At 44.8% G+C, this 15,211-nt stretch overlaps 1 protein-coding gene across 1 annotated transcript in view; it reads right to left on the bottom strand.

The window, feature by feature from the left end:
- Positions 1-410: 410 nt before the first annotated feature.
- Positions 411-15,211, bottom strand: part of LOC110523763 (WD repeat-containing protein 70) — an 86,006-nt gene continuing 71,205 nt past the window's right edge. The window contains exons 16-18 of the mRNA XM_021602756.2: positions 8,327-8,443; positions 5,270-5,432; positions 411-653 (exon numbers count right to left, since the gene is read on the bottom strand). Of these exons, the coding sequence (XP_021458431.2) occupies positions 566-653; positions 5,270-5,432; positions 8,327-8,443 (368 nt within the window). The 3' untranslated portion in view covers positions 411-565. The remainder of the gene's footprint in view (positions 654-5,269; positions 5,433-8,326; positions 8,444-15,211) is intronic.

Raw genomic sequence — 15,211 nt, 5'->3', positions numbered from 1 at the left:
AACTATTCTCCAACATGATGGATCGTAATTTACACCACATGGCATGGAGTTGTCTTGGTATTTCCGAACGCAATCATTAATTTTCATGCAAAATGTTCACTTTTCCCATCAATATTTAGGAATGTTTGAGTCCTGCAAGTGAAACTGCGCACTAGAAATAACATCTAAATAAATATTTATTTGAAGGAGTGACTCACTGAAGGAAACACATGCACGTCCTTCAGTCCATGACTAAGACTGAGTGGACGTCCAAGAGGGTGAACTCTCTGATAGAATCCACCTTGATCTATCTGGTTTCTAAGTGGAGCATAATGCATCACAATAAAATCTTGATCTGGGTTGATCTTGGACTCTACAGGTCCAAAGACAATGCTATGAGCATCAAAGAGATGAGGTAAAAGTACTGCGAGTGTGACTTGGATGGACTGTCCCTTTTATTACTGTTTCTCAGGAGATCATAAACGGCACTACATTTGATTCAAGTACAGTAAAGTACAAAAACATGCACATATCCAAACACACCAGTGCACACTCGCACAAACACACACTAAGGGGTTGCTGCGGCTCAGATCTTGCGTTTCTTCCACTCTGGTTCCTTGTCAGCCTCTTCATCAGACTCTTCCTCCTCTTGAAAGATGGCATCTGGTTGGGTCCTGGCAGAAGACAGGGAGAAGGGGAGACAACTTACTACACATCTTTTACTTTGGTACAGTACAATACAACCATCCTTATTCAAACCAAATAAGAGGGTCGAATTCAGGGTCAACCCTCAACAGACAATGAAAACAGATGCGGGAGATGGAAGGGACAAGATAAAGAGAGAACGGAGAAGTAGTGAAAGGACATAAACCAGTGCGGCGGGACAGGATGAGATTAAACATTCCTCTATTTTTATCACTCTGTCTATTCTGAGCAGTGATTAAAAACCAACATCTGTCCTGTGTGAGTTACGGAGGGGATATAACACACTCAGTGAAACGTGCACAGACGTACGCAGAAAAGACACACACACATAAGGTTAGACTATAGGAAGGAGTACGGGAATTAAGAATATGCTCTTCCAAAACCTTCACTAGTTCCAGCACCTCCTAAAACACCTGCAGTAGGCCTCCTACTCTGACTCTTTCCTAAGGATGTTTTATAGACAACACCCACTCTTCCAGAACTTTCATCCAGGTCATTCAATGATCAGGTGAGAGAGTTGTAATGCAATATCCACTCTGTTCTGTCTCATGTGTGTTCTGATACCAGAGGGAACCCATTAAAACAGCCCAACAAAGGGAGTAACCGGTTAATTTGGTCATGAATGTCACAGTACCCAAGTGCTACAATGCGACTCATTAGTGCCAACACTCCAATTAGCCGTGGTAATGAGTGATCTTCCCATACTGGGTGGATCGGCTGAACCAGGCCCCCCAGATGAGAGGCTACAGGTAGGGCTACAGGGATCAGGGGGTGTACTTAGGCCAGACTAGATCAGGGTGTGTACTTAGTCCCCTCCTGTACTCCCTGTTCACCCATGACTGTGTGGCCAAACACGACTCCAACACCATAATTAAGTTTGCTGAAGAAACAACAGTGGGAGGCCTGATCACCGACAACGATGAGACGGCCTATAGGTAGGTCAGAGAACTGGCGGCAGTGTGGTGCCAAGAAAACAACCTCTCCCTCAACATGAGCAAGACAAAGGAGCTGATCGTGGACTACAGGAAAAGGCGGGCCGAACAGGCCCCCATTAACATCGACAGGGCTGTAGTGGAGCGGGTCGAGAATTTCAAGTTCCTTGGTGTACACATCACCAACGAACTGTCATGGTCCAAACATACCAAGACAGTTGTGAAGAGGGCACGACAAAACCTTTTCCCCCTCAGGAGACTGAAAAGATTTGGCATGGGTCCTCAGATCCTCAAAAGGTTCTACAGCTCCACCATCGAAAGCATCCTGACCGGTTGCATCACCACCTGGTATGGCAACTGCTCGGCGTCTTTAGATATTTTTGTCAGATGTTACTATGGAATACTGAAGTATAATTACAAGCATTTCATAAGTGTCAACGGCTTTTATTGACAATTACATGAAGTTGATACAAAGAGTCAATATTTGCACCTTCTTTTTCAAGACCTCTGCAATCCGCCCAGGCATGCTGTCAATTAACTTCTCGGCCACATCCTGACTGATGGCAGCCCATTGTTGCATAATCAATGTTTGGAGTTTGTCAGAATTTGCAGGGTTTTGTTTGTCCACCAGCCTCTTGAGGATTGACCACAAGTTCTCAATGGGATTAAGGTCTGGGGAGTTTCCTGGCCATGGACCCAAAATATCAATGTTTTGTTCCCAAAGCCACTTAATTATCACTTTTGCCTTATGGCAAGATGCTCCATCATGCTGGAAAAGGCATTGTTTGTCACCAAACTGTTCCTGGATGGTTGGGAGAAGTTGCTCTCAGGGGATGTGTTGGTACCATTTATTCATGGCTGTGTTCTTAGGCAAAATTGTGAGTGAGCCCACTCCCTTGGCTGAGAAGCAACCCCACACATGAATGCTCTCAGGATGCTTTACTGTTGGCATGACACAGGACTGATGGTAGCGCTCACCTTGTCTTCTCCGGACAAGCTTTTTTCCGGATGCCCCAAACAATCGGAAAGGGGATTCATCAGAGAAAATTACTTTACCTTAGTCCTCAGCAGTTCAATCCCTGTACCTTTTGCAGAATAACAGTCTGTCCCTGCTGTTTTTCCTGGAGAGAAGTGGCTTCTTTGCTGCCCTTCTTGACACCAGGCCATCCTCCAAAAGTCTTTGCCTTACTGTTTGTGCAGATGCACTCACACCTGCCTGCTGCCATTCCTGAGCAAGCTCTGTACTGGTGGTGCACCGATTCTGCAGCTGAATCAACTTTAGGAGACGGTCCTGGCGCTTGCTGGACTTTCTTGGGCGCCCTGAAGCCTTCTTCACATCAATTGAACCGCTCTCCTTGAAGTTCTTGATGATTCGATAAATGGTTGATTTAGGTGCATCTTACTGGCAGCAATATCCTTGCCTGTGAAGCCCTTTTTGTGCAAAGCAATGATGACAGCACGTGTTTCCTTGCAGGTAATCATGATTGACAGAGGAAGAACAATGATTCCAAGCACCACCCTCCTTTTGAAGCTTACAGTCTGTTATTCGAACTCAATCAGCATGACCGAGTGATCTCCAGCCTTGTCCTCGTCAACACTCACACCTGTGTTAACGAGAGAATCACTGACATGATGTCAGCTGGTCCTTTTGTGGCAGGGCTGAAATGCAGTGGAAAGGTTTTTTGGGGATTCAGTTAATTTGCATGGTAAAGAGGGATTTGGCAATGAATTGCAATTCATCTGATCACTCTTCATAACACTATGGGGTATATGCAAATTGCCATCATACAAACTGAGGCAGCAGACTTTGTGAAAATTAATATTTGTGTCATTCAAAACTTTTGGCCACGAGTGTACATGTACAGATTGCCTCAACTAGCCTGTACCCCTGCACACTGACTCGGTACACCGGTGCCCCCTGTATAACCTTGTTATTCTTATTGTGTTCATTTTTATTATTACTTTTAATTTGAACCTACTTGGTAAATATTTTCTTCTTCTTGAACTGCGCTGTTGGTTAAGGGCTTTTAAGTAATCATTTCACGGTAAAGTCTACACTTGTTGTATTTGGCGCATGTGGCAAATAGAGTTTGATTTGATATTATGGCACCTTGGAGTGTCTTACCCTACTGACAACAACACTAAATACTTGCTAAGCACACATACAGGTAACTGCCAAAATAAAGGAAACACTTGAGTAAATGCGGGATACAAAGTATATTGAAAGCAGGTGCTTCCACACTGGTGAGTTAATTAAGAAATTAATGCTTAGGGTCAGCGTGCTTAGGGTACTGTATACAAATTGGTATACTGGGTTTGGTATACTGTATACAAATGTCCAGTTGCCCATTATTTTGGCTACCATGGCTAAAAGAGATCAGTGACTTCGAAAGAGGGATCTCAAAGGAACATAGGGGGTTTAAAGTGTGTGTGTCTCAGTCACTAGATCTCAACCCAATTGAACACTTATGGGGGATTCTGGAGTGGCGCCTGAGACAGCGGTTTCCACCACCATCAACCATCATTTTCACCCCATTCTGGAACTTTGAGGATTTATGACATAGCCCCTCTAGTAATTAGTAGGATTTCTATGGTCACATCCCTCCAATAGAGTTCCAGACACTTTTAGAATCTATGCCAAGGTGCATTGAAGCTGTTCTGGCTCATGGTGGCTCATCGCCCTATTAGGTTGGTGTTTCCTATATTTTGGCAGTTACCTGTACCTGTATGGATGACGATGAAGAGGATGATGATAATGATGGTAACATCTCCATCACTCATCTCTGCACCTGTCCACTGGTGAGGTGATAAGCTATTGACAGACAATCCATTGGGATTGTGTCGCTATAATTAGACTGATGCATAATGCATGTGAACACCCAAACAAGCAGAGACCAGAGCCAAGAGAGGTGTGACTGTTGCTGTTACTCCCAGAGGGCCAAACCGGGGCCAGGCTACACTCCAACCTCACTCCCAGAGGGCCAAACCGGGGCCAGGCTACACTCCAACCTCACTCCCAGAGGGCCAAACCAGGGCCAGGCTACACTCCAACCTCTAGAGCAATAGCATCAACATGGGGAAATCTCTCTCAGGGGAGTGACCTATTCTTACGCCTGGTCATTTTAGACTTCGATCATTCCATTGAGTTAAAAGGTTATATAAGGTAAAACTGTCAACCTCAATAAGTTCATTCACTCATTTACTGTTCCAACTAAAATACGGTGAGCTTATCTCCTGCCAAACACCCTGCCATGAATTACATTGATATGGGCCTGTTCACACCATCAAGAGATCCGATACGTCTACAGAATGTGGAAGTTCTCCTTCAACACCTTTAGGTCCTCGGCCAAGAATAGACCCGTTCTTTAGCCAGCGTGTCTGTGGACACTGAGGTGAAACACAAGCCCTCTCAGGTAGCTGATTGGTTGTTGGTGGGCCTCCAGGCCTAGGCTGCAGCTCTTTAAACATTCATGTGTCACCAAGCCAGCCAGGCAGGAAGGCTGGATCCTTAGCACAGCCACACTGCCATAAACTACACCCAGTGCAGACTCACCTTACTGTCTGTCTGCGTCATCCCAGGGGTGTGTGTGTGTGTGTGTGTGTGTGTGTGTGTGTGTGTGTGTGTGTGTGTGTGTACGTGTGGCCAGTCTTACTTGGTGTAGGCAGGGGCAACCCAGTAGGGGTTTTCGGAGGCCTCCTTGGCGTGTCGGAGGATGGCCTGGCGAGGATTGCTATCGTCTGTTTTGTCCAGAGCAATGTTCTTCACAATAAAGGAGGACAGAGTACCTCCATGGGCTGCCACGCGACCACCACGACCTGAGAGGAGACGACAACCACTGGATTAGGAACTCATGCACAAGCACAGACAGACAGGCAGGCAGGCACACTGGCAAAAGCATACACACCGCCAAATATAGATGACAAAAAAAAGTCGACCACAAATTTAGTGACATGCAAGGAAACACATTCCTCTTGCGCCAAAACATACACACATGAGAACGTTGGGAAAAACATCCTCATCTCCGTAAGAGGGTATTTATGTTGTGTTTAAACATGGACTGGCACACACACACACACACACAGTGAGGCCCAGCTGAAAGAGGAGACTCCAGTGATATCCTGTCTCAGTGGGTTGGTGTCAGAGGTAGCTGTTAGGGGAGGGTTGAAGGAGGTCCTCTTGCAAGCAACCAGCCAAAATCCCAAACATTGCACAGTACTTTTAAAAGGTAGGTTAATCAGGATGATAAACAAATGACAGTGAATTAGCCAACAAGTCATTCTCTCTCTACCTCTTTCTTCCACTTTCTCCGTCTCGAGGAAGAAGATATGGGACGTTTCAAGAGGAAAACTGGGGTGTAAACTTTCTCATAGCATCACAGCTAAACAGACATTTAGTCAAGAAAGGTTGTGCCCGCACCTCAGCTTATTTAGGGAGGGTCAGGTAGAGCGTAGAGGTTGACTGTATGCAGCGTGGACATAGAAGTTCACCTTAGTGCAGCAGTATGACTAGGCAGTTAGGGAAATGACACAGTGGCCAAACGTGTTAGGAGTGAAAATCCCACAGGGGCTTAGAGTGAAAAGTATTTGTCACAGCGTGAAAATCTATACTGCTGTGTGACCCCAAACTGCTGCTGTATTACTGTAGAAAATATAATGTAGTGTATGAGTGGCTTTGGATGAATGTGTCTGCCGTCTGGTAAGCAAAGAATGATAGAGTCAATTCATTTCAAGAGGAAAACACTTCCAACAGTCAAGCCCCTGGATGCACCTGCCTTGGGTAAGAAGTGTTCCTACCACCAGTAATAACACTAGTAGACAGCTATAGTGGCGTTATTGGTTGTGTAACATTAATAACAGTAGACATATGTAGTGGTACATAACTGCCAAAATAAAGGAAACCCCCAACATAAAGTGTCTTAATAGGGCGTTGGGCCACAACGAGCTAGAACAGTTTCAATGAGCCTTGGCAAAGATTCTCTAAGTGTCTGGAACGATGTGACACCAGTCTCCCACAAGAAATTCCATCATTTGGTGTGTTTACGATGGTGGAAACCGCCATCTCAGGTAACCTCATAATGACAAACATGTTTTTATTTTTTGTACATTTATTGAAAATGAAATACAAAAATATAAGTTTTCACACCCCTGTCAATAATTTGTACAAGCACCTTAAGGCTGTGATTACAGCTGTGAGTCTATTTGGGAAAGTCTCTAAATGTCAGCTTAGTGCATGTAAACCTCTGACCCACTGGAATTGGGATACAGTGAATTATAAGTGAAAAAATCTGTCTGTAAACAAGTGTTGGTAAAATGACTTGTGTCATGCACGAAGTAGATGTCCTAACCGACTTGCCAAAACTATAGTTTGTTAACAAGAAATTTGTGGAATGGTTGAAAAACTAGTTTTAATGACTCCAACCTAAATGTATGTAAACTTCCGACATCAACTGTGTGTGTGTGTGTGTGTGTGTGTGTGTGTGTGTGTGTATATATATATTACACCTTTATTTAATTAGGCAAGTCAGTTAAGAACAAATTCTTATTTACAATGACGGCTTAGGTTATTATTAGGTTATTGTCCTGCTGAAAGGTGAATTAGTCTCCCAGTGTCTGATGGAAAGAAGACTGAACCAGGTTTTTCTCTAGGATTTTGCCTGTGCTCATAGCTGTATTTAGTTTATTTCTTATGCTTGCTGATGAAAAGCATACCCATAACATGATCCAGCCACCACCATGCTTGAAAATATGAAGAAAAGTACTCATTGATGTGTTGTGTTTGCTCCAAACGTAACACTTTGTATTCAGAACAAAAAGTGCATTTCTTTGCCACATTTCTTGCAGTATTAATTAAGTGCATTTTTGCAAACGAGATGCACGTTTTGGAATATTTGTATTCTGTACAGGTTTTCTACTTTTCACTCTGTTATTTAGGTTAGTATTGTGGAGTAACTACAATGTTGTTGAGCCATCCTCAGTTCTCATATAACAACCATTAAACTCTAACTGTTTATAAGTCACCATTGGCCTCGAGGTGAAATCCCTGAGTGGTTTCCTTCCACTCCGGCAACTGAGTTAAGAATGACGCCTGTATCATTGTAGTGACTGGGTGTATTGATACACAATCCAAAGTATAATTAATAACTTCACCATGCTCAAAGGGATATTCAAGGTCTGCTTTTTCCCTTTTTTTTTTAACCCCATCTACCAATAGGTGCCCTTCTTTGTGAGGCATTAGGAAACCTCCCTGGTCTTTGTGGTTGAATCTGTGATTGAAATTCACCACTCGATTGACGGATCTTACAGATAATTATATTTGTGGGGTACAGAGATGGTGTAGTCATTCAAAAATCACGTTACCCTCTATTACTGCACATGAAATGAGTCCATGCAACTTATTATGTGATTTGTTAAGCACATTTTTTACTCCTGAACTTATTTAGGTGTGCCATAACAGAGTGGTTGAATACTTATTTACTCAAGACATTTAAGCTTTACATTTTGTATTCATTTCTAAAATGTTCTACAAACAAAATGCCACGTTGACATTATGGGGTATTGTGTGTAGATCAGTGACACAAAATCTAAATGTAATCCATTTTAAATTCAGGCATTATCACAACAAAATGCGAACAAGTAAAGGGGTGTGAATACTTTAAGGCACTGTATAATATATATGTGTGTATGTAGTGGAATTTTCCGCGTAACGTTACCTGGTCCAGTGACAGGGGGTTCAGGCTTGTGGGACTTCATTGGGTCCAGTCTGTCTTTTTCCAGCTGTTTCTTAGTGCTGCGCTGCCGGGCCTCGCGGAACATGGGAAGAGCATGGGCTGGCGGGAGAGAAGAAATTATAAAATATGAGAGCGCGAGAGAGAGAGAGAGGGGGGAGAAACAGAAAACGAGTAGAAAACGCATACATTAACAAACACTTCAACAAGCCTAAGTGCAGAGCATAGCGTAAAAGCCAAACACATCAAGTGACCTCTAGTGAGGTCTATAGCACTCTGCCTACTGCCTTGTTGGACACCAACACTATCACGTCCATGTTTATATTTATATTTCAGTTTGCTGAACACCACCACAATGCATGTCTTGGGCACTTTACAGTGTAAGTGTGTATTCTATGTCTACACCTGAGTTTTTGCGTGTCCCCAACAGTATGTGTACGCTTGTATAGCTGAGTAAGTACCCGTGTGTGTGTATGTGTGTGTGTTTCCTCAGGGGTTACAAAGGGACACAGAGTGGGCTAGATGAAGTGATTTTCCATTCAGGAGCCCCTGTTGTCACTGCTCAGTGTTAATTCTTCTCCTCCATGCTACATTAAGCAAAAAGGTTACTGTTAACAGATTTCCACTCTTTTCTCAATGGGCCATCACCACGCTTCCTGTCCCCTCTAATTTTCCAGCACTAGGGCACAAGTGCGTCACTCAGCGACCGCGGCCATCAGACACCAGCCAATAGTCTCTCAGCTTGTCGGGGTGGCGGTGAAATCACATGATGGATATTAGAGAAGGGTTCTGTCACCTAAACAATAAGCTGTGTTTCCCTCCTAGTCTATCACGGCACAGCCAGGTGTCTTGTCCTCCAGTTACTGTTCACCCATTACCTCAGTGGGAGTGAGAGAGTCTTCTGTATGAGGTTGAGAGAGCCACACGTCATCCATGCACCGTGCAGCTGAGTGATTCGTGTGGAAATGACAGACTGGCTGGGTTAAAGAATGGTCAAGTGTGGTGGGTTGTAGGGAGGGGGGAGTGTGTTGATTCAGGAGAGGGGTGAGTGGGAGTATGATACGGGAGTGTGTGTGTGTGTTAGCGGGGGTATCACGCTGCCGGGGGTGGACGAGGTGGCTGTCCCTGGCGTGACTGGAGCCCTGGTGGCTGACTGTGGCTGACGCGTGGCATCATGCCCTGTGGCTGTCTGTTCACTCACTCTCACCCCACGCCATCAGCTAATGGCAAAACTCGCTGATGCTGCCTGCCTCTGAAAGCTGTGTGTGTGTGTGTGTGTGTGTCAGGGTTTCCGTTAGCTGGTAATAGACGGCTTGTGGATGATAAAAATTTGAAAAGCAGATAAATAAATTTGCCGCCGGCCAATTATCTGGGAGAAGGAGAAAAAAATCCATTGCTAAACAATGCTGTTTTTTACCTATTCATTAATGGAAATCCTAGTCGATGGAAATACATTTGACATGTCATGCTTATCTGTCTATAGGTTCATTTGCATAATTTTGTGGAATTAAAAATGGGGTGTGTGTACATTCGGTATGCATCTTATTTATCATATGCGCACAGCGTTACAGCCTTTGAGCGGAAAATCTGTCAAACAGCTCTTCGCTGCTGCTAAGCTCCTCAAACAGCTCTTCGTTGCCGCTAAGCTCCTCAAACAGCTCTTCGTAACTGCTAAGCTCCTCAAACAGCTCTTCGCTGCTGCTAAGCTCCTCAAACAGCTCTTCGTTGCCGCTAAGCTCCTCAAACAGCTCTTCGTTGCCGCTAAGCTCCTCAAACAGCTCTTCCCTGCTGCTAAGCTCCTCAAACAGCTCTTTGTTGCTGCTAAGCTCCTCAAACAGCTCTTCGCTGCTGCTAAGCTCCTCAAACAGCTCTTCGTTGCTGCCAAGCTCCTCAAACAGCTCTTCGCTGCTGCTAAGCTCCTCAAACAGCTCTTCGTTGCTGCTAAGCTCCTCAAACAGCTCTTCCCTGCTGCTAAGCTCCTCAAACAGCTCTTCCCTGCTGCTAAGCTCCTCAAACAGCTCTTCGCTGCTGCTAAGCTCCTCAAACAGCTCTTCGTTGCTGCTAAGCTCCTCAAACAGCTCTTCGTTGCTGCTAAGCTCCTCAAACAGCTCTTCGTTGCTGCTAAGCTCCTCAAATAGCTCTTTGTTGCTGCTAAGCTCCTCAAACAGCTCTTTGTTGCTGCTAAGCTCCTCAAACAGCTCTTCGTAACTGCTAAGCTCCTCAAACAGCTCTTCGTTGCTGCTAAGCTCCTCAAACAGCTCTTTGTTGCTGCTAAGCTCCTCAAACAGCTCTTCGTAACTGCTAAGCTCCTCAAACAGCTCTTCGTTGCTGCTAAGCTCCTCAAACAGCTCTTTGTTGCTGCTAAGCTCCTCAAACAGCTCTTCGTTGCTGCTAAGCTCCTCAAACAGCTCTTCATTGCTGCTGGAGTGAAATGTGTGCTTTATAAGCCCAATCATTGCTCAACAATTTTAGATGAGTGTTAAAAACTGTTTTGATGGCTATGCCTAAAATAAGCTACTATTGTTATTCCTCAACTTGTAATTGATGCACGCTTCCATTCGCCATTCAAATGGATAGGCAACAGAAGGCAGGCTTCATCAGCATGTCACACAGCATTTTGCAATGATCTAAAGGCAGTATGGATTTTGAAAACATACTTGTTTGAAACCTGAACATTTTACTACATATTATGAGGCATGTCTTACCTTACCTTCAAAGTGCCCTAGCCAAAATTCGACCATGTCTGTGCCGGCAATCCTTTTATAAAAGACTTCCATATGACATTGAAACCAGTAGCCTATTGTTTCATAAAGACTTCCATATGACATTGAAACCAGTAGCCTATTGTTTCATAAAGACGTCCATATGTCATTGAAACCAGTAGCCACTCTCCCAAGATGGCATAGCAGTTCAAACGTATTTTTGTCCTCGTCCTGTCGTGTCCCGTATATATATATATATTTACAACTTTTTTTTCACATACATTTTTAATTTTCCAAAAACTCATCTTCAGAACACTCTCCTGCAATCCGTTTCACCAATTTATATTTATATAAAAAAGTATTATTTACCTCAGATCTGTGATCCTCCGAGAGGCTAGCCAGAAATTAGCCAGAAGCTAGCCGGGAGCTAGCCAGAAGCTGGTCCAGAAGCTACTCTGAAGCTGGTTCAGGGGCTAGTTCAGAAGCTAGTTAGCTTATTTACTGGCTAATCGTTGGTACTCAGCTGACCACGGTTTGTGGTCATCGGCTGTCCTTTGGCTCGAGAATCTATCGCCAGTTTTGTACGGCGCGGTGCAGCGCAGCGCGGTTCGGAGCGGAACATATCGGACCAATTTTTCTCTCCATGTCCCTGGATTTCGGCCGCTGGCTCTGGACGTCCATGCCTGGATCTCGCAGCTAGCTAGCTGCTATCCGTGTGACTATCGGCTTTCATCGATTCCGGAGCTAACATCAATTGTTCTGGAGCTAGCCAGCTGAAGAGTTCCATCAATCACTCCTGGGCTGCAGTCACCTATCCGGACCCGTTTTGCTGCCTACGCGGAGCCCCACCGGGCCTTCACGGCTAGACTGCCGACGTTGTCTACCCGAGGGAACTGTCCGGCTGGCTCCTCCGGCGCAACGTTGCCTGGGCGCTCATCTGCGGCCTGCTAGCCGTTGGCTATCTTATCGGCTGCTATCTGAATAGACAATCGGACAATTTTTATTTTATTTTTATTTATTGATTTATTTTTCTTCTTGGGCCTCTATAACTATATCTATTGTTTTTATTTTTGTTGTTGTTGTGTGATTTGGATTCATCCCCTCTACCACATGGAAACCCACTAATCTACTGACGGAACGCAAGAGTTGGCTAATAACAGACCTCCATCGTATGCTAGCTTGCTACCGATTTAGCTGTCTAAATCGCCGTGACCCCCAACCAACCTCTCCAATCACTGGACCCTTTTGATCACTCGACTGAGCATGCCTCACCTTCATGTCAATATGCCTTGTCCATTGCTGTTCTGGTTAGTGTTTATTGGCTTATTTCACTGTAGAGCCTCTAGTCCTGCTCATTATACCTTATCCAACCTATTAGTTCCACCACCCACACATGCAATGACATCTCCTGGTTTCAATGGTGTTTCTAGAGACAATATCTCTCTCTTCATCACTCAATACCTAGGTTTACCTCCACTGTATTCACATCCTACCTTACCTTTGTCTGTACATTATACCTTGATGCTATTTTATCGCCCCCAGAAACCTCCTTTTACTCTCTGTTCCAGACGTTCTAAACGACCAATTCTTATTGCTTTTAGCCGCACCCTTATTCTACTACTACTCTGTTCATCTGGCGATGTAGAGGTGAATCCAGGCCCTGCAGTGCCTAGCTCCACTCCTATTCCCCAGGCGCTCTCTTTTGACGACTTCTGTAACCGTAATAGCCTTGGTTTCATGCATGTTAACATTAGAAGCCTCCTCCCTAAGTTTGTTCTATTCACTGCTTTAGCACACTCTGCCAACCCGGATATTCTAGCTGTGTCTGAATCCTGGCTTAGGAAGACCACCAAAAATTCAGACATTTTAATTCCAAACTACAACATTTTCAGACAAGATAGAACTGCCAAAGGGGGCGGTGTTGCAATCTACTGCAAAGATAGCCTGCAGAGGTCTGTACCCAAACAATTTGAACTTCTACTTTTAAAAATCCACCTCTCTAAAAACAAGTCTCTCACCGTTGCCGCCTGCTATAGACCACCCTCTGCCCCCAGCTGTGCTCTGGACATCATATGTGAACTGATTGCCCCCCATCTATCTTCACAGCTTGTGCTGCTAGGCGACCTAAATTGGAACATGCTTAACACCCCAGCCATCCTACAATCTAAACTTGATGCCCTCAACCTCACACAAATTATCAATGAACCTACCAGGTACCTCCCCAAAGCCTTAAACACGGGCACCCTCATAGATATCATCCTAACCAACTTGCCCTCTAAATACACCTCTGCTGTTTTCAACCAAGATCTCAGCGATCACTGCCTCATTGCCTGCATCCGTAATGGGTCAGCGGTCAAACGACCTCCACTCATCACTGTAAAACGCTCCCTGAAACACTTCAGCGAGAAGGCCTTTCTAATCGACCTGGCCGGGGTATCCTGGAAGGATATTGATCTCATCCCGTCAGTAGAGGATGCCTGGATATTTTTTTAAAATGCCTTCCTAACCATCTTAAATAAACATGCCCCATTCAAGAAATTTAGAACCAGGAATAGATATAGCCCTTGGTTCTCCCCAGACCTGACTGCCCTTAACCAACAAAAAAACATCCTATGGCGTTCTGCATTAGCATCGAACAGCCCCCGTGATATGCAGCTGTTCAGGGAAGCTAGAAACCATTATACTCAGGCAGTTAGAAAAGCCAAGGCTAACTTTTTCAAGCAGAAATTTGCTTCCTGCAACACTAACTCAAAAAAGTTCTGGGACACTGTAAAGTCCATGGAGAATAAGAACCCCTCCTCCCAGCTGCCCACTGCACTGAAGATAGGAAACACTGTCACCACTGATAAATCCACCATAATTGAGAATTTCAATAAGCATTTTTCTACGGCTGGCCATGCTTTCCACCTGGCTACTCCTACCCCGGTCAACAGCACTGCACCCCCCACAACAACTCGCCCAAGCCTTCCCCATTTCTCCTTCTCCCAAATCTGCTCAGCTGATGTTCTGAAAGAGCTGCAAAATCTGGACCCCTACAAATCAGCCGGGCTAGACAATCTGGACCCTTTCTTTCTAAAATTATCTGCCAAAATTGTTGCCACCCCTATTACTAACCTGTTCAACCTCTCTTTCGTGTCGTCTGAGATTCCCAAAGATTGGAAAGCAGCTGCGGTCATCCCCCTCTTCAAAGGGGGTGACACTCTTGACCCAAACTGCTACAGACCTATATCTATCCTACCATGCCTTTCTAAGGTTTTCGAAAGCCAAGTCAACAAACAGATTACCGACCATTTCGAATCTCACCATACCTTCTCTGCTATGCAATCTGGTTTCAGAGCTGGTCATGGGTGCATCTCAGCCACGCTCAAGGTCCTAAATGATATCTTAACCGCCATCGATAAGAAACATTACTGTGCAGCCGTATTCATTGATCTGGCCAAGGCTTTCGACTCTTACAATCACCACATCCTCATCGGCAGACTCGACAGCCTTGGTTTCTCAAATGATTGCCTCGCCTGGTTCACCAACTACTTCTCTGATAGAGTTCAGTGTGTCAAATCGGAGGGTCTGCTGTCCGGACCTCTGGCAGTCTCTATGGGGGTGCCACAGGGTTCAATTCTTGGACCGACTCTCTTCTCTGTATACATCAATGAGGTCGCTCTTGCTGCTGGTGAGTCTCTGATCCACCTCTATGCAGACGACACCATTCTGTATACTTCTGGCCCTTCTTTGGATACTGTGTTAACAACCCTCCAGGCAAGCTTCAATGCCATACAACTCTCCTTCCGTGGCCTCCAATTGCTCTTAAATACAAGTAAAACTAAATGCATGCTCTTCAACCGATCGCTACCTGTACCTACCCGCCTGTCCAACATTACTACTCTGGACGGCTCCGACTTAGAATACGTGGACAACTACAAATACTTAGGTGTCTGGTTAGACTGTAAACTCTCCTTCCAGACCCATATCAAACATCTCCAATCCAAAGTTAAATCTAGAATTGGCTTCCTATTTCGCAACAAAGCATCCTTCACTCATGCTGCCAAACATACCCTTGTAAAACTGACCATCCTACCAATCCTCGACTTTGGCGATGTCATTTACAAAATAGCCTCCAATACCCTACTCAACAAATTGGATGCAGTCTATCACAGTGCAATCCGTTTTG

This window comes from Oncorhynchus mykiss, chromosome 5 (assembly GCF_013265735.2).
Source record: "Oncorhynchus mykiss isolate Arlee chromosome 5, USDA_OmykA_1.1, whole genome shotgun sequence".
In the NCBI taxonomy this organism is placed as follows: Eukaryota; Metazoa; Chordata; class Actinopteri; order Salmoniformes; family Salmonidae; genus Oncorhynchus; species Oncorhynchus mykiss.
This window is presented reverse-complemented; position numbering and strand designations above follow the sequence as displayed.